The sequence below is a fragment of the Oryzias melastigma genome, linkage group LG8 (assembly GCF_002922805.2).
Source record: "Oryzias melastigma strain HK-1 linkage group LG8, ASM292280v2, whole genome shotgun sequence".
Lineage (NCBI taxonomy): Eukaryota > Metazoa > Chordata > Actinopteri > Beloniformes > Adrianichthyidae > Oryzias > Oryzias melastigma.
In genome coordinates this window covers 17076766-17095482 of record NC_050519.1, presented here as the reverse complement: position 1 = coordinate 17095482, position 18717 = coordinate 17076766, and the positions used below count along the sequence as shown (strand labels likewise).

Below are 18717 nucleotides of genomic sequence, written 5' to 3'. Positions count from 1 at the left end.
TGTTTTAATCTGGGTTATATGAAACCTTGACTGCAGCTGAAACATTAGAAGTTTCACTGTGATCCATAGGTGTTGTTTACGACTGTCAAAGTGCAGCTACGTTACAGAGGAGGGATCCAGAAAGAGTGTCCGAGAAGCTCCAAGTGTCAGCACTTGATTTAAGACGCATTAAACTAAATAAAACCAAAACAAAAAGTGGTGCAGTTCGCACGGCGAGGAAGTACAAAAACAGCCAGTGATCAGAACATTTTGGAACAAACTCCAACTGTCCAAGCCATGAGGATCTTCATGGGTTTGTTGGAGGAACAGCAGATCTCTGAAGGCGCGGTGTTAGAGTCTCTGAGGCATCGGCGGTCACAGTTTGTGTTATGTCTGAGCCAGGTGGAGCTCCTCCAGCCCGTATTTGCCCAGGTGATATCTGGCCAAGTCTTTTCTGGTCACCAATCCAATCACCTGCAAAGAACCACGGCGTCAATCTTCAGAAAACAACCTCTGACTCCTGCAAATTCAGGACTCTTACCCGGTTTGCATCGTCTACCACGACCAGATGTCTGAGCCCCAGAGCTCGGAACAGCTTAAACACTCGAGGCAGAGAGGTTTCCTGCAGGGGACATTTGTTTAGCGAGTGCATTCCTATCAGCGGCGTGGTTTCGTCAGACGCCGTTACCTGTGGGACGGTGTAAGGTGTCGGGTTCATGAACTCGGTCAGATCCATCAAACACTCCCTCTCATCCTGGGACACGTGGATGCTCTGGATCGGAGGGAAGCGAGGGTACGCGTCCCTGAAATCCTTCAACTGGAGCTTCCTGCGGCTCAGCCGGGACCCGGCTAACTCCACAAACACCTGTCGGGAGAGCGCAGGAAGGGAAGTCACTTAAAAGCGTTTGACTTTTGAGCTGATGCACACGGAGCGGCTGAAGCTACCTTGTGCTTGAGTAGAACGATGAGCTGCGAGCGGAGGATGAGGCCACAGAGTTTAGCCGGCTAAGAAGAAAAAAAAATATTTAAATGTTATATAAGAACATAAAATACTTGCAAAATGCACAATGGAAAAATACCTCATCGTTGTCAGAAACCTGCATGACAACAGGGAAGCCGTTGTGATTGGTGGAGGTGTTGCTGAGCACATCCACGATGGTTCCCACCTTCTCTATCCTGTTCAGACACGTGACTGGAGAGCTCATCACCTCTCTGGGTTATGAAAGGGGGGGGTGAAGACGGGACACAGTTTGGAAAAGGAAATAATGACGGCATTTCTGACGAATCGGGGAGGATCGTACCTGGCGGTCAGCCAGTGCGAGGTGGCTGGAGCCTCCCAGTGCAGGAAGGGAACGCTCTGCAGCTTGATATGGATGTCGTACAAACCCTGAAGCAGAAAGATCCATTAAGATTTACAGGAAAATAACAACAAACAAAAATCCATCGTATTTGCATCCATCAGTAGAAGTTGTTTGCTGTGTTCAAACTATCATCTTTCTAGAGTTTTAATAACACAAACCTACTCACAACAACTGAAAAACTATGAAACTTGCAAACATCTTTGTATAAAATTGCATCGTAATTCTTTCACATGGGAAATTATTTTATTTATATTTGTTTGTAAATGCAGCTTTTTAAAGAGCCAAACCATTGAGGAAAACAGTTCTACCAGAATTTTTAAGTTAATTTTTGGGCTTTAGATTACATTTTACAGATTATATGAGCACTCTTGATTTTAATTTTTCAAGAAACACTCATTTCTCCTTTAAAGAGTAACCAAACGGGGCAGTTGGAGGATGATTCCATTCTCAGCCCAGATTTGAAAAATGTGAGTGAGTTACAGTTACAGAATCAAAGAGGGGCGGGGCTTTTATACTAGAGCTGCTGACCATGATGATGCAGAACTTCTGGGACTTAGACCAGTTGACCAATTACAAAATACAACTGCAATACATTGTTTCAAACTGTAGGGGGCAGCACACAGACAGTTTTTGACTATATTTTCAGGAATTAAACAAGTTTATTTTAATTCGTCAAAAATGTGTCAATGACCAACAGACAGGATTTTAGAGATTTATAACCCCATTTATAAAGGTCAAAAGCCCCAAAAAGTTGATTTAGGGATTGGTTACGCTTAAAGTAAGTTACTTTTTTATGCTAAAGTCATCACAAATTTAGAAGAAAGTTGCTGAAAACAAACAAAAAAAATATTTATTTGTTTACTTTTAACTGTAAAGTACTTGAGTGGCTCAAAGCATGAGATGTGCTTTTTATAAGTAAACTTTGAACTGATCAGGCAAAAAAATAAAACCAATCATGTAACTTCTAGAAACCCAGAGAACTGTTGCTTTGGACCACTCTAACTGCTCTAATTGGCTGAAGGACAAACCAACAAGGTCTCTGATTGGCTGAAACAAAAACTGACGAAGGCTCTAATTGGCTGAAGGGCAAATGGACAAAGGCTCTGATTGGCTGAAGGAAAAGCCGACGAAGGCTCTGATTGGCTGAAGGAAAAGCCGACAAAGGCTCTGATTGGCTGAAGGAAAAGCCGACAAAGGCTCTGATTGGCTGAAGGAAAAGCCAACGAAGGCTCTGATTGGCTGAAGGACATCGTACGAAGGCTCTGATTTATGGGGTCAAATCAGGATCAGCTTAAAGTGAACGAAAGAACAGATAGAAAATTAAAAAAAATAGACATTGTAACCCACCCCCCAAAAAAAAACAAAAATAGAAAGTTTGAAAACTGAAAAAATTGAAAATTTGAAAACAAGAAATTGTAAATTTGAAAAGAACTGAAAATTAAAAATATATATATTTAAAAAAAAATTGAAAAAAAATCCTGAAAACTTGAAATAAATCTTGAAAAATCGAAAAAAAAAATAGTTGGTAATAGTTTGTTTGTAATTTTCATTTTTTTCTCTGAATCTCCACTTTTAGTCTTTGGTTTTACAGTTTCAATGCTGATTGTCTCGTGGCTCATAACTGACCTCCTGAAAGTAATCTCCGACGATTTTAGCGGTCAAAAGGACGAGCATGATGGGAAGGCCGTAAGTTACGTTTCCTGTGGCTTCCACCAATATGACAGTCAAGCTGAGAGTCATTCTGACGATCCCACCTGACGGTGTTGAAGCAAACGTTCAGATTGGTCATTTATCAACAGGAGGAGCTACAGACTGAGGGGTTCACTCACCTAACTGAGCCGCTGCTCCGATTAGGGCGTATTTACCAGGATCAGCCCAGATCTATAGAAAATAAAATGAAAAAAACATCTGCTCTCAAGCCACATTCCTAGTTTCATTCAGAACTAAAACCAAGGGTTCTGTAGACTGACCGAGCCGGCAGAAGCGATAGAGGCCAGCCAGATTCCACACAGCCTCCCCCAGGCGGCGCCTATCAGAAGAGACGGGATGAAAACTCCCGCGGACACCGCCAGCCCGTAAGTCCAACACGCCAGAAAGAAATAGGTCAGGGTGAATAAACCCAGCGTCAGAGGGTTCCAGGTTCCTTTAAAGACAAGAAAAGATTTTAAAAAGCAATCACTGAAGCAAACAATTACTTTTTGGAATGAAGAGCAATCAGAAAACTCAATTCTAGATCAAAAAGCAATCAGACAAAGACGCCTTTAAATCAGACAAGAACAATTTTAGACTGAAAAGCAATCAGACTATTACACTTTTAGAGTGAAAAGTAGGCAAAAACAACATTTCAGACAAAAAGGCAATCAGATAAAGACATTTTAGACATAAAAGCAATCAGAAAACAACATTTTTACACAAAAAACAATCAGATATTGACATTTTTGGACCAAAAGGTAATCAGAAAACAACATTTGTAGATGAAAAAGTAATCAAACTTTGACAGTTTAGACTGAAAACCAATCAAACAATTAAATCATTTGACAGAAAACAAATAAAAATTGTTTTTAAAACTGGTAAGCAATCAGACAAATGCGTTTTTAAACAGAAAAGCAATTTGACATTTTTAGACCAAAAAGCTATCAGACCATAACATTTTAGACTGATTGCCTGATTGTAGTTATTCCTCCTCATCTATAAATTTGATTAACATATGCAGTTTTAATATACAGTTGAGGTAAGAACCGTAGAGCGCCACGTTACCGGGCTGGTTGTGGAAGAGGCTGCGCACGCTTCTCTCAGGAGTGTTGAAAAAGGTCGTCGCCATGGAGTTATACTCCCCATCCGCACAGAACAACTGGACAAGGAAAAAAAAAACGTTTTTCTTTTTTAATTCTTGATAAAAACAAAAAAATATGTGTTTGTTTTCTTAAATCTCTACATAAAATGTGTTTTCAACTTTCCCCATAAATGTGTAAAGAGCAGCACTGATTGCATAAACTCAAATTTTGAAGTTAGAATTGTCCTAAATCACCTGAATTTAACCCACAAAGCCGGAGCGGTACAGATCCTTCAGCAGGACATTTCTGGAACTCTGATAAAGTAAACAACAGTTTTCTATATTGAGAATCTTGAAGCACCTGCAGTGGGTATTCTTCGGCGTGCTCCGAATCCAGAGGCTGACAGTCATTGGAGAAGTAGATCATGGTGAACGACACGGTCGCCGTCACCGCCGCGACCAACATGGCCTCCATCACCTGCAAACACGGCCGGTGAACGTATCTGGAAAGACAGACGCTTTCATGAAAATCCACTGAGTACCCAGAAACAGGAAACTTTCAAAGTAAAACCATGTTGGTCAGGTAACAGAAATGATAAAAACATTCTAAAAATAAAGTAAAAAGCTATAAAAAAATTTTGGAAAATAGATAACTTATTATGTTGTTTAAAAATGTATAATACCGGGGGAAAAAAAATCGTATTTTGGTGGGATTCTGGATAAAAATGGATCTTCAGGTAGTCTTGAAGACAACATACTGAACTTTTCTAAAAGATCCGGATCAAAACTGAAAAGAAGCTGGCCTGTTCAGGTCTTCTCTACAAAAACACAATGATTTCAATGTTTCCAGAACCACACCTGATCCTGAAGATGGTGAGCCAGTAGTTCAAGACATTAAACAGAGCTCCTAAAACTCCACCTGAAGAGCAGAAGAAAGAGAGGAATGAGCCAATGATAAAAAGGAAACTAAAGATTGTTTTTGTGTGACAGAGGAACAGAATGATAGAAAACTTTAGCAAGACTCAAACACAAAAAGACAGCAAAAGACGAAAGCTTCATTTTGAGAGCAGATTTTCATGTTTTCATCACAAACAAAATACATTTAGGGCTAAAACTGACAAAAAAAAAAATCAACATTTTATTTCTACATTGTTTTATTATCTGAAGTTATTTACATTTTTGAAAAAAGACTATAAAAATGTCAAAGTGTTTAGGCCACACTTATAGACACATCTTTACTCAATGGCTTTTACATTTTTATGATTCTTGTATTTATAAAATATTATTAAACGGGTTAACTTTGGATTTGAATCGCTTGTTCCCTTTATTTTGCCTTTTTTAAGGAATTCTTTTTTTTCTGCTTTTACTTTATAATTCTATTTCTGCGCAGGATTTTAACGAAATGTCTGAAAAATATGTTAGGAAAGGAAATGTAAAGTTTTGAAAACTGATAAATATTCATCTTTATACACACAAAATCTTAAATTATTTATAAAGTGCATTACATTTTAAGCTAAAACTTCTTAGAATTTTTTTTTAGTAAATGAAATGAAACTGGAAGAAAATTCAAAATTAACACGGTCTGGTGTTTATTTGTTAACTTTGAATTTTGCTTCAGTTTTATTTCTTTTTTGTGGTTCATTTAATTTACTAAAAAACAATTATAAGAAGTTTTAACTTAAAATTTAATGCAACTTAGAAGTAATTTAAGACTTTAATGATACTTTACTAAGATAAATACATAAATACTTTTTGTCTCCAGAAATCAACAGAATCTTACCAATTGCTCCCATAGCGATGAACAATGGAATTTCATAAAGGTTATAATTTAGATTCTGGGAGAAAAAACAAAGAGACACAATTCAGATTGACATTTACATTAAAAAAATGTTGGGAAAAAGCAGTTTGGCTCTCACCTCACTCTCAAAGCGCCCAAAGTTAATCAGACCTGGATTGGAAAGGTCGCCTGTATTATTGTGATAAATACTCAGGACAAAGTTCAAAGTGAAGGTGGAGATCATGGAGGCAAAGAACTGCAAACAGAAAAACGGACATAAAATAAACCGAAAACATAACATTTCCACTCTGATTCCCACTTCATTTAACATCTATTTGCTTGATTGGTTAAAATCCCCTTTAAGGTCATTAATGGCGTTCTCATGGTGGCGACGCAAACTTACAATCCTCCACGTCAACATCTGGTTCCAGAAGGAAGCTCCTTCCTCCAGAGAGAACAAAACACCGCCTGTTCAAAATCAAAAGTAAAAACAACTGACATGTGAAAAGAATTCATTTTGATCATGTTACTTTCACCTCACAGTAAATAAACAGTTGCTCTTTGAACATTTCCACTGTGGTGTAAGGTGATCCCATTGATTAAAATGCATACAAGATGATTTACTGGATTATTTGTTTTACACAATAACTCAAAGAGCATAACAGACCAAACTCATCTTTTTAAGTGGGAAAACTTGCAGAATCAGTGTGAATCAGTGAGTCAGAGTGTTCTTTATTTTTGTTTGATTTAACCTTTTCAAAGTCCTATAGAAATCTTTAAAAACATAAAGATTACCTTATGACTGAGTTTATGCCCATTAATGAAAGATTTTTTTAGCGCTAAACGTTTCAGGATCTTTATCTTTACATGTTAGCTAAAACTTTGTTATCCAGCTAAATCTGATAACAACTTTTATCTTTATTTTCCTTCACAGACGTTCCTCTGTTCTTACCTACAGGAGCTCCAAAAGCAGCAGAGACTCCAGCAGCAGCTCCAGCCGAGACAAAGTCCCTTTTTTCCGTGTCCCTTCGGAAATACTCAAAGATCTAGGAAGCAGACGGAGGCCTCGGTTGGTCGACAGAATTCAGAACTGCTTTCGTTTGCGACGTCACTCATCAGACACTGACCATCAGATCTTTCTTCAAGGTGGTGCTCCTACCCTGGGAGACTCCTGCAGCGACGACGGCGCCCGAGTGAATCATGGGACCTTCCTGAGGGATGGATGGTAGAATGAAACATAGACTTTAGACAAAAACAGCAAAAATTCCAAACGCTGGTATTTAAATGAGGACAAATATTTTTTTAAAAGACGCATCGTTTCTTTATTCATGGAAAGCTGGAGGTAGACGGGTGAAGGACGAACAGGTGAGGTGTTCGGTTTACCTTCCCGACCGCGAGACCTCCAACCACTGAGCAGATGACACCGCACACTTTCACCACCAGAGTCTGCAGGAGACAGATGAAAACGTAAATGTTTGTCTGAAATTTTTTTGTGCTGCTATTGGTGTTTTTGTGTGCTTCACCTTGAGCCGCACCACTCTGGGAACCTTGACTCCATTCAGGTAACATTTGATCTGAGGAATTCCACTTCCTGCTGCTACAGGCTGCCAGGAAATTAGATGGAAAAAAATGTCAGTTAAATTGAACTTTCAGTGGTTTTTGTACAAAATTGGTAAAAAAAAAAAAAAACCATGAAAGCAGGAACAGAAAATGTTTCAGTGTTGGGTTGAGAACAGAAGAACATGCAGCTATTCCCTTTTTCGCTTATCATCACAGAATGTACCAAACCAAACAAGATCTCACACTTTACCAACGAAACCAAAAATAAAAAGAAGAAGCTTGCCATGATCACCACACGGCTTTCCGCTTTCAGCCTCACCTCAAAGAAGGCCACAAGGATGGATCCCACCATGACGAAGGAGAAGTTCAGGACAGCCCAGAGGATGAGGGAGATGGACAGTCCTCCCACTTCTGTAAACCTTTCAATATCTGGGACATTTTAGAATGAAGGAACGCACAACGGCTGAGCTCAGCAGGTTTTCCTTTTAAACTATTTGACCCAAGAGAATCAGAAAGAAGAAATGAGACATTGCTCAATAGAGAAAATAACTTCTCAGTCATTTGTGGTGAATGGCGTATACTTATAGAGCACTTAATTATCTTCTTAGTAGGCCCAAGAATGCACATTTACCCATACAACAAGTGTCAAAGTCAAGGCCCAGGGGCCGGATCCGGCCCTCCAGATTATTTTATTTAACGCCTATGTTTAGATAAAATCTTCTCAGGATACTCTGTTTAATTGCTTCATATTTGTATCCCGCCAGCTTTTCCACCACGATGTCGATAACACAAGCGATTAATCCCGTCAGCAGGCCGATCAGCCCACAGATCAACCACCGGCTGATCTCGAGACAACGGAAACCCTGAAAACACACACACAAAAAAGAAGAAGGAATTGCTGAAAAATCCAACAAAGAACATTTTCGAACGCCATCTGCTCCACTCACCGTGAAACTCATCCGCCTTTCCTCCTCAAGAAACAGCTGGTTTTCAATGTTATCGTAGTCCAAACTCTAAAACAACACAAAAAACACAACGTGAGCTTCAAAGATCTTCCTTAACACTTTGAACACTGGAGCTCCAGTGTTTATATTCATTGATTTACTGTAACTTTTCAACCGTTAACACGATCAACGTAATTCCAGTGGATTCTGAAGGAGAAAAGCCGCTTTTCTCCTTCAGAATCTACTGGAATTACGTTGATCGTGTGAAGGGTTGAAAAGTTACAATATGTAAAAGATTTTTGTTAAAAATAATAACAATCTTTTTCAAACATAATATTGCTTTTGCTCGTTTGGCTGAAATCACATCATTGAGACCCTTTTCTGTGGCATCTACCACTCCTTTAAATGTGTCTTAAGTGTGAAGTGTTAAACATAAATTTTAAAATGAATTATATCACTTGGATCGCTCAGTGATGTTCAAAATGATATTAAATGTGTTTTTTATCCAAATATGTGGAAAAATAAACAGACTTTAATAGGGTATTCTAATGTTTCCACATGACTTCACATCCTTCATCATGAGAGAAATGCCTCAACATGTTAAAAACATTAAAAACACAGTTTTATCAAAGTGGTTCTTCAACATATGATCAGACTGATCTTGTAGCAAAAGGAGATTACAGGAACTGGATTATGCCATACTGGAAACTAAAAGCTTTTTTCTTTATTAGTTCCTTTGTCAGAGTGAAACTTGCTTGTCACAACAAAGTGTTCACTCCTGTTTTTGGTCAGCACAGATTTTTTTCCCATTACAAACTCCTTCTTAAAGTTTCCTGCATTTCTCTTTTTTTTTTTAGGTATTTGTTGCACAACATCTCAAAATGCTGTTAGACCAAATGATTTTGAAATTTTGTTACATTTTACAACCAGAAATGTGCCTTTTTTGACAATTTGTTGCATCTACAACAATTATACAACTAAAAAATGTTCAACATGATCTGCTGGTAAATGTGATTTTGTAAAAATGCTTCAGCTTTTATTTCACAGTGAGGCGACGTGCTTTACCTCATATTTGAGCGACAGGAGCTTCTCATTGTGAGGGATCTCTCTGGGCTGCCCTCGTGCGGCCTCCTGCAAGGAAAAACACACAAAAAGACACAGATCAACACACCAGAGCTGACCTATGACCCCCACATGCACCACAGGGAAAGTAGGAGCATCATTTGGATCAAGCATGAATAGAAGAGCAGACAACCTGTAAATGTTACTGAACAGGCTTTTAGTTTTTTTTTTTTTTTTGAGAAAAAGCAAGTTGCGTTAATAATTATTAGAATGAAAGAGACAACAACCGGAAAAGCGGCAGCATTTTCTCCGCTAATTTAAGAGAGAAGTTTTACAAAAGAGGGGTCTGTTGTTGGGAATTGCTGGGGATGGAAGAAAATCCGGTTTATGCGAGACGTGCATGCAAGCCGATTTGAAGCATGCTCCAGCATTTGCACAACTGACGACACAGCCACCACTAATTACAGAAACACATGATCAGAGTCACATTCTCATCAGTCAGGGAAAGGACTTCTAACCCCAGGAAATGAGGACGACGGAGGTTTCAATCATGTCTGAAGATTTTACTAACAGAATTAATTTGTCATGACATTAGGCTTTGTCATTGATTGGAAAACAAATGTGCCACACCTCTTTGCTTCTGAACGTTTGTGGAGAAAACTGAAATATACATTTAATAAGTGTCAAAATGTTTGCAAGTTTTCTGCTCACAATCAGGTTGCCCAGCAGGTTTGCTAAAGTCCCACTCCAATCATCTTTTGAGGGATTTTAAAGAGAGGTCTTTTAATCATGATCATGACGATTTTAGACAAAAATGTAAAAGCCTGTGTCGTTTTCGAGGACAAAGTTTCTGAAGAGCAGCAGGAGTTCATTAGAAATTTGCCTCTGAGTTGTGGGCGGGACTGTTTATGCACAGATCTAGTTGTCAACAAGTTGATGCATCAGAATGGAGCAAGCAAAAAGTTGTGCACACCCAACGTTTTTATGTCACAAATACAATCTTTTTCAAATGGCATTTTATGTTAGCTCCTCAGAAATACAATTTTAATCTTATTTTTCTTTATACTTCTCCTCCATCATCAGAAAAATGGCACAAGAACGAGATTAAAATGCAGCTTTTATTGGAGTGGGTCTTTAACGTCAGAGCTGAACAAGTTTTGGTTCATCAGAAGTGTTTGTTTAGTGTATTTTTGAACGTGCCTTGGATTAATTTTGTTATTTTCAAATTCACAATGACAAGCTCGCAAAGTGGGGTGAAGTCAGCCATCGCTCCCATCCTCGTCCTCAGCTGACTCACGTTATCATGTTGATATCTTAACGCTCCCAGACGTACATAACAGTTTCTCCCCTTAGAGCTCCATTCAGACAACTCCAACTCAGTCCCAACGTGAGGCTGAATCACAACCTGACCAGGAAGTTGCTATTCTAGTCTCTAGGCACGTCCTGCTGCACGAGTGATCAGTAGAAGCCACAGAAAGAAAAGTATAGCGGCGTTTGGGAATTGGAACTTTACCTCTTCTGCCGATATCTCCTCTTCCAAATCCACCGTGCTGAGTCTGCCTATTTGAAATAAACTGCCTCCTTCAGAGAACTACAAACACCACAGACAGTTACAGAGGCTGGGCTGATGAGCCAAAAATCACACATCTTCATTAGCAAAAAGTCACTTTGTGCTCTTTTATTTGTTCAAATTTCATGACATCAGCACAATACACTGTTTTCGGGTTTCGTAGATAACTTTGAAGCTGTTTTTAAGGGAAAATAAAAGTCACAAAGCCTGAACGTTCTGAAAGAGGAAGCACCTGTGCTTATTTAATGATGTTTACATGGACAGATAACGCCTATAATTTTGTCTTCCACAATAATAATACCTACAGAGACAAAAACAAGAGGTTGCAAATCACTAACTTCCTGCTACAGTTCCTCAAAACAGGAAGTCCTGCAGGTTGCATTCAATGGAAAAAAATGGTAGTTTGACGTATTTATGTACTTTGATAAGACCATTTTTGCTATTGCAGCCTTTGTGTTTTTAAATATGACATTTTAAAAGCTGCCTCAATGGAGTTATGTCACAACTTTTTATTATTTTAAAAAAGGGCAATTATTTCTATACTTTTCAAACTTTATTATACTTTCTTCCATAAAATATGACATAGATTTTTTTTACATTCTTCCATTTATAGTTCTGAGCTTCATGCTAACATATTATAACCAATTATTAGCATGCCATAACAAAGAAATATGAACTTCACGTGCGTGGCTAGTGCAATAAAATCATTCAAAGCGCTCACAAACCATGCAGACTTGAACTCTGCTACATTTTACATTCGTAAATAGACATGGCTCAATAGGTATTTAGGCTCCGGGGAGCACAGCTGTTACGTCAATGTTAGCCTCTAAGCTAGCTGTACCTGTCTGGAGTGTCTGGGCTGCTCGGAGCCGTTGAGCAGCGGGGTTCCCTCCCCCGCAGCCCCGAGCTCGTCCCCGCGGCTGGACCACGACACCTTCTTCGTGATGTTTGACATGACGGTGGCGAATGACCACGAGGTCAAACTATCGAGGGGCAGTTGTTGATGGCTAACTACCAAACTCGGATATCCCCATGATCAGTTGTTTAACTCGTGACGCTTTGTAAGGGGGCTGTAAAGGGACAAAAGTGTTTTTGGCGCGTTGGATTGTGGGACGTGTAGTACCACGCAGGCATACTCCAAATATGTAGTTTTCTACAAGACAAGCACGCAATTTTAAGAAGTCTAGTGTTTTATTTGTACTTTATTTTCTACATTAATATTTTTACATCAAAATAAAAGACTTAAGTTGATTTCCTTCACGGATAAACATTTTTAAACAATCTTCCCAATCATGTAATTAATTAATAACAAATTATTTAATGAGTTTCTCAAACTTTAAGTTAGTTATTTTAAAATCTCTCAGTTGCAGAAAAAATGACACTTGCCTGATCTCACGTCCTCGTTGTTGCACACATTTACAATATTTTGGAAGAGTTAAAAGTTTTTAGAAAATGTCCAACAACTCATTTGTAGTGATTGTAAGTAATGTGTCAGCAAAGTATAAATAAAGTAAATAGCACATTGTACATTGTAAATGTCATAAAGACTCGTGATCAGTCACTGAAAGTTTCTTTAAAATGTAACCAAACCAGGTTCTTCGAATGCATTGTCACATTTAGTATTTATATTTAATGTTTAAATGATTTATTTTACTCTATTTTATTTAGTTATTTTTTCTTCCTGATGTTTCTTTTTCTGCATTGGAAAGTAGGATGTAACACAACCTCAATTGGGTTTTCAGTTAGCATAAAACAACTCAAAAGACTGGGTTCAAGACCCAACCCTTTGAAAATTGTATTTTTGGTGTTTTTAATATTTTTTGTGTATTTTTTTCATGATGGAGGACATATATAAAATAATTAAATATTAATGAGTATTTTTTTTTCCTAATTCAAATCATGATGAATCCGGAACAGATAAAATCCTTCTATTTGAAAAACCTGTCAGTTGTGACAGAGAAACTGAAATGGGCGCTCTATTCTGATGCATCCATTTGCAGACAAATTGACCAAATAACGTCTCAATTTTCCTCGTCTGAACTGCCATCTCGCTCAAAATTGCATGACTGAATAGCTCCAATATTGCTCACCATTTTTGTTACACTGTAAGATTGGGGTTGTGAGGGGCTCTAAGCTAGAGAGAGTGTAAAAAAAAGGTATGCTGGGAAATTAGCTGAGGGTTACTTCTGTGGCAACATTCCCGCCCACAACTCAGAGGTGAGTTTCTGATTAACTCTTGCGCCCCACATACAATATGTCTTAAAAAACATCACAGGTGTTTTGAATTTGGCTAATATAATAACCACTGAATACGATTTTACAACAGAAAGAAGTAAAGATGGAGTGGGACTATAGGAACAAACTTTTTAATGTAATTTTCATTATCATAGAATTGCGTTTTTTTTAATATAAAGTACTAAATGTTTATTAGTTTGTAATTTTTCTCAAGTATTTCTCAAATATTGGCAATGATTAAAAAGCAAAGTGACCATGTTAAATGCGAGGTGGTCAAAAGAGGTTGGTGCATGAAACTTTTGTGCTGGTGCATTTAAGAAAAAAACTTTTGTGCACCAGTGCACATGTTTAATCTAGAGCCCTGGTTGCACTAAGAAAATAAATATCAACCTCAAAATCCACTTTATAGGTAAATTATTAGAGCTTAACTGTAAAGTAGCAAAAAATGCAAACAAAATAAAATAAAAAAAAGCCCTAGATCGCTATGGGCTAAAAAGTTTAAAGCAGATATTATAACAGATGTATCAATAAGATTATTGTTTAGTTTAGTGCTAAAGAGATTACACTAAATACCACTTATTTGTCAGTTTAGTAACAACAGGGAAAATCTAAGCCTCATTGATGGAATACAACAGAAAACCCTGACCTTCCTCATACACTCATAAAGTTAAGGAGTTCATGCCTCTTCTTCTGCTTTTCTTTATTTGAATGTGCTCATCCGGGAGTCACACAGCAGCTCTCCCTCTTCTGCTTTCGGTTCGTATAACATTGCAACATTGCGTGGTTTTGGTTTTTTTTCTGTGTTTTTTTTTTCCTCTTTTGAACATCGAACTGCTTCAGAAAAGGATTTTCGAGTTGATTCTGTAAAATGGACGAGGAAACACCACTGCTGAAGCGAAGAGCTACACTTTCTGGATCTCAGGTCAGAAATCTGCATTATTTATGCAACTTTTGGCATTTTGAGTTAATAGAAGTGAAACTCTCGTGGGTTTATTAAACATTTTATAGTTTGATTCTATGTTAAATACATTTTAAGGTGTATCTTTCACATATTGTGTAAAAAACAGATATTATGATGATAAATTCAGATAAAGGTACAGATAGATATATTTTTAAAAGATTTAAACTTTTCAAAGATCACAAAAAGAATCTTTCCAACTCAAAACAACATAACAGTAGCAAAAAATAATCATCTCCTTACAATAACTATGCTTATGGTAAACATTACAAAAGTATTTCAAATAAAGGCTGTTTCCGTGATAAAAACATATTATTTCCTTAAAAAATGATTTCATTTTAACTATATCCTTCAAGAAGCTTCATTGATAAACGTGAAGTCATTTTTTATTAAATCAACAACATTTACATTGAAAACAAAATAAATGTAATAAATGTCATGAAACTCCATGACTCCATCGATTTTCTATTTCATATATTCAGACAAATTCCTTCTCTCTTGCTATTATTGCTCCTTTTTGTTGACTTTGTGTTTTTTTCATCATTATTCTTTCCCATCCATTTCCTTTTCTTTCCCTGTAAAAAGTGATGGAGAAATTACAGTTAAATCATGTTGAAATTATGGGAAAAAAGGCATCAAATTCATCCAGGTTAAGCAGAACAGAAAAATAAAAATAAATTATATTTATTCATAGCAAGACTTTATTATTTAGCCTCATTTAAAAAACAATAACAGGCCCAAACTTGAAAAAATGAGTAGATAATTAACTGACCACATGTTTGATCAAAGGTTTCCCCTTTATGCTGACTTAAGACTAATACAAAATATTATTTTTTGAAAAGCAATCCCTGCATTTTGATTGGTTGTTTATCCTGCATGTCCAGTTACAAGAAATCCTCTCACCTTACCTGGAATGTTCTCTTATGCTGTGTGAATTCTATAAAAAGCGGGAGAAGTTTCCTCTGCATGTAACACCTGTCCACATCAGAATAACTCATGAATAACATTTTAAATATGTCAGGGAATTTCCTCAGTCCACTCCCTTCAATCACCTGTTTTAGTTCAATGGTTCATTTTTTGTTACTGACTCACAAACATCCCCTTTTGTTCTTCAGCTCTTGTTTTATACAAATATGTAGATATAAATCAAGATGGTCACAAGAGGGTGTGCTCTGAGACTTTCACAGCTTTTCTGACCGTTTCACATATTTTATGTGTGTTTTATTGTGATAATAATTATTTGATATATACTTATTTTCACTTAAATTCATTTACTTATTTTATTTTGTATTTTTTGTTGATTCAAAATGTTTTTTTTTTTCTGGAAAAACCTAAAGGACATAAAAAATCCTCACTTCCTTTCTGTGAAACAGCAGATTTTTTTTTTACTTCTCATAATTTCCAATTATCTTCCTGACCTCTGAAGGTTAAATCTGGTATTAAATCTGATATGACTATCAGGTTAACTTGGAGTACAGGTTTAAATTTCTGGTTCAGTTTGATGCGTTCTGTGTCCTCTCCCAGGTTAGAAACTCCGGGCTTTACCTGGCTGTGTTCGCCGCTGTCCTGGGAAATTTCAACTTTGGGTACTCCTTGGTCTATTCCTCTCCAGTTCTGCCCAAGTTAAAAAGTCCAGATGCAGACCCTCGGCTCAGGATGGACACAGAACAGGCTGCTTGGTTCGGCTCCATCTACTCCCTGGGCGCGGCGGCTGGCGGGCTGGGGGCCATGATGCTCAACGACCTGATTGGACGGAAGCTCAGCATCATGATGTCCGCCGTGCCTTCAACTGTTGGGTAAATATCAGCATGTTCCCATCAACGCGTGTTACGTCCTTGATCTGGAAAAAAGGGAGAAAATATAGAACATAAAGGGTTAAAAATGGGAACAGGATTTTATGAGGTCGACTGGTGGGGGGAGTCACACAATAAAAACCAAACTAAGACACACAAAGACTGGGACAGAACAAAGTGTGGCAACGACTGAATTATTTGACATAAATTTGGTACTTTTCAATGGAAAATTGATAACAGCAACACAGCAAAAGCAAAAAATAAAAATTAATCAACAACAGAAGAAGCCAGCCGAGAACTAAACCCTAAAGTACAAACACAGAAAACCGAGGCTTCACCAAGCTTCTATACCAGGGAGACAGAAGGATGAGGATCAGAATTCAGCTGTCACTGGAGCAATGGTTTCTGGGAGCTTTAAAACATCCCTCCCTGAAATGTAGACCTTAAATCAGGTCTGCAAGCACCCATAAGACCAGAAGTCCTAAAATCAGGTTCTGAGTGCAAAGCAGTGAAGAAAACAAACACCTTTTTAGGACTTTACAAGGGGAGTAGTGATTCATTTTAATAACAATTTGATTCATATCACAGTTGGTGGTTGATGACCTTGAGTTCCATGACAGGCGCCTGATAGATACAATTTATTATTATTATTGATAATCTAATTCATAGCAGGGGTGCAGGGAAAAATCGATTAGGCGATATATCGCAATATCTCGATTGGCGATATTTGTATCGATTTAAAATGTTAACAAGACGATACTTAGTTAATTATTCATGAGTACCTTCTGCGTCCTTTGTTTTCCACCTAAGATTTTTAGTACCGACAGTTTAGTGAAGTACTTCTGTTTCAGCATTCCTAATACAGTTTGTCAGCAGTCATCTAATTTTACTTTGCATTTCAAACTCTGCAAATTGTTTTCCTCTGAGTTTTCTGGACATTAAGTGAGAACACAAGTGTACAAAAACTAATATTGTGATTTTATTTGCCCCTTACATCATACCAACCTACTGCATGGAGGTAATTTTTGCTAAAATCGTCATCCATCTGCTCCTTGAAGATGAGATGTTCTGCAAAAACAAATAAATCAGTCAAAATCAACTCAGTGTAAAATACAGAGTCATGTTAAAAGTTGACCAATAGGATTTTAAAAAAAAAGACAATATTGATTCATATAAAATATATAATTTAATTTTTTTCAGCATTTTTTTTTTGTAGTTTTGAAACAAAATATTCAATTGATTTAATAGTGTATGAATTTCAAACATTAATGAAAGCTCATTTTCAGTTTGACTTAAGAAACATAACGCTTTCTTATTTAAAATAAACCACAAAATGCTTAAGTTGATCTTTTTAAACTTAAATTTAAATAAGTAAATGTAACATGTTTGGAACAAAGTCTGCTACAAGAGGACAAAGGATGACATAAGCTTACACTAGTGTGTTTTGCATGATGTTCTGTGTGTTGCAGGTACATGCTGCTAGCAGGAGCTGTAGACTTATGGATGCTACATTTGGGCCGTTTCCTAACGGGGGTCGCTGCCGGCATGACAGCAGCGTCCATTCCAGTAGGTTCATTCAAAGCCTTTGAAAAAAGAAAGTTAAAAAACTTGTTACCAAGCAAGAAAAGTACTAGTACTTTTGCCTGATTTTTACACATATTGGCTAACTTTATCTCCAGAAAGGTGAAGATAGGATCTTCCTTTCTGCAGATTTTGACTAAAAATGTAGCCCAGCTGGAATTTCTGGTATTTAGTTTGTAACAAAAGTTTGCAAATTACACAAGACAAAACATGTTGAAAAGGTTAAATATCCCCTTCCCTACCCTTAAAGGCAAAAATGTGACCCCATTTGCTTTCATAGTAACTGCACATTCTTCGCATTGCTTCCTGCAGTATTTACGACTGCTTTGGGTTTAGGGGGTGAAAGGCGTTGGTTGAAATACTTTTTTTTTAAAGAAATATTTAAATCTTTCTTTTAATTCATTGGGGTTTTTTAATTACTGGACTTAAATTGAGAAAAACATTCCACCATTGTGTATAAAATTGACACACAAAACTGCCAATTTTTGTAAAAAATGTGACACTTGCAGAATTTACACCAGATGTTTTATGAAAATGACATTGCTAATTTAAGAAAGGCACAATTCTAGGTTTAAAATGAACCACATTTTAGAACATTTGTTCATTTTTATAGAACGTTTGTATCAGTTTAAAGGGTCAAACACCTGTTGTGCCACATTTAATATATTTAATATTGTTTTATTACATTCCACTAGGCTTATAAGCCAACCGAAAGGTTTTTTCTACTTACCTTTAGCAAATAAAAAAAGAAAATTCATGATTTTTTTGTTTTATTGTTGCATTTTGTATTTAACCAGAACAAAACTGTATGCCAAAAATTGAGGTTTGAAACAAATTGTGAGGAAAGTGAATTGTTGCATTCCTACGAATCAAGTCTGGGTGAATGAAAGTCGGTTGCAACCCATAGGCAAAGTTCACTCAGAGTTGTGTGTCTCGTGTTTCTGCTTCAGGTCTACATTTCTGAGATCTCCCACAAACGAGTGCGGGGAGCTCTGGGCTCCTGTCCTCAGGTCACGGCTGTGTTTGGGAGTCTGACCCTCTACGCTCTAGGTGTGTGACTCTGGGGCAGAAACTGAAGGCTTCAAGGGTTATTTTTATTATATACAGTCAGCTGTTGTTGCTTA

The 18717-nt window shown here is 37.3% G+C and overlaps 2 protein-coding genes and 1 long non-coding RNA gene across 4 annotated transcripts in view; 1 reads left to right on the top strand and 2 right to left on the bottom strand.

Moving 5' to 3' along the window:
- Positions 1-12136, bottom strand: part of clcn7 (chloride channel 7) — a gene marked incomplete in the record, with an annotated part of 13010 nt that extends 874 nt beyond the window's left edge. The window contains 25 exon segments of the mRNA XM_036213333.1: positions 32-453; positions 521-601; positions 668-844; positions 925-984; positions 1059-1191; positions 1281-1366; positions 2967-3094; positions 3170-3221; positions 3311-3483; positions 4098-4191; positions 4475-4616; positions 4972-5032; positions 5894-5948; positions 6030-6146; positions 6294-6358; positions 6843-6936; positions 7018-7101; positions 7274-7336; positions 7414-7494; positions 7770-7879; positions 8181-8313; positions 8398-8463; positions 9460-9525; positions 10970-11047; positions 11868-12136. Coding sequence (XP_036069226.1) covers positions 367-453; positions 521-601; positions 668-844; positions 925-984; positions 1059-1191; positions 1281-1366; positions 2967-3094; positions 3170-3221; positions 3311-3483; positions 4098-4191; positions 4475-4616; positions 4972-5032; positions 5894-5948; positions 6030-6146; positions 6294-6358; positions 6843-6936; positions 7018-7101; positions 7274-7336; positions 7414-7494; positions 7770-7879; positions 8181-8313; positions 8398-8463; positions 9460-9525; positions 10970-11047; positions 11868-11981 — 2400 coding nt within the window.
- Positions 12137-13126: 990 nt separating this feature from the next.
- Positions 13127-18717, top strand: part of slc2a6 (solute carrier family 2 member 6) — a 10602-nt gene continuing 5011 nt past the window's right edge. Inside the window, exons 1-4 of one of the 2 annotated variants that reach the window (XM_024271712.2) lie at positions 13127-14183; positions 15744-16015; positions 17482-17578; positions 18544-18643. In XM_024271712.2, the coding sequence (XP_024127480.1) occupies positions 14130-14183; positions 15744-16015; positions 17482-17578; positions 18544-18643 (523 nt within the window). In that variant the 5' untranslated portion in view covers positions 13127-14129. The remainder of the gene's footprint in view (positions 14184-15743; positions 16016-17481; positions 17579-18543; positions 18644-18717) is intronic. The other variant, XM_024271713.2, reaches the window with a different exon arrangement.
- Positions 17023-18717, bottom strand: part of LOC112146084 — a 3079-nt gene continuing 1384 nt past the window's right edge. Inside the window, exons 2-3 of the long non-coding RNA XR_002919189.2 lie at positions 17446-17595; positions 17023-17080 (exon numbers count right to left, since the gene is read on the bottom strand). This is a non-coding gene — a long non-coding RNA (uncharacterized LOC112146084). The remainder of the gene's footprint in view (positions 17081-17445; positions 17596-18717) is intronic.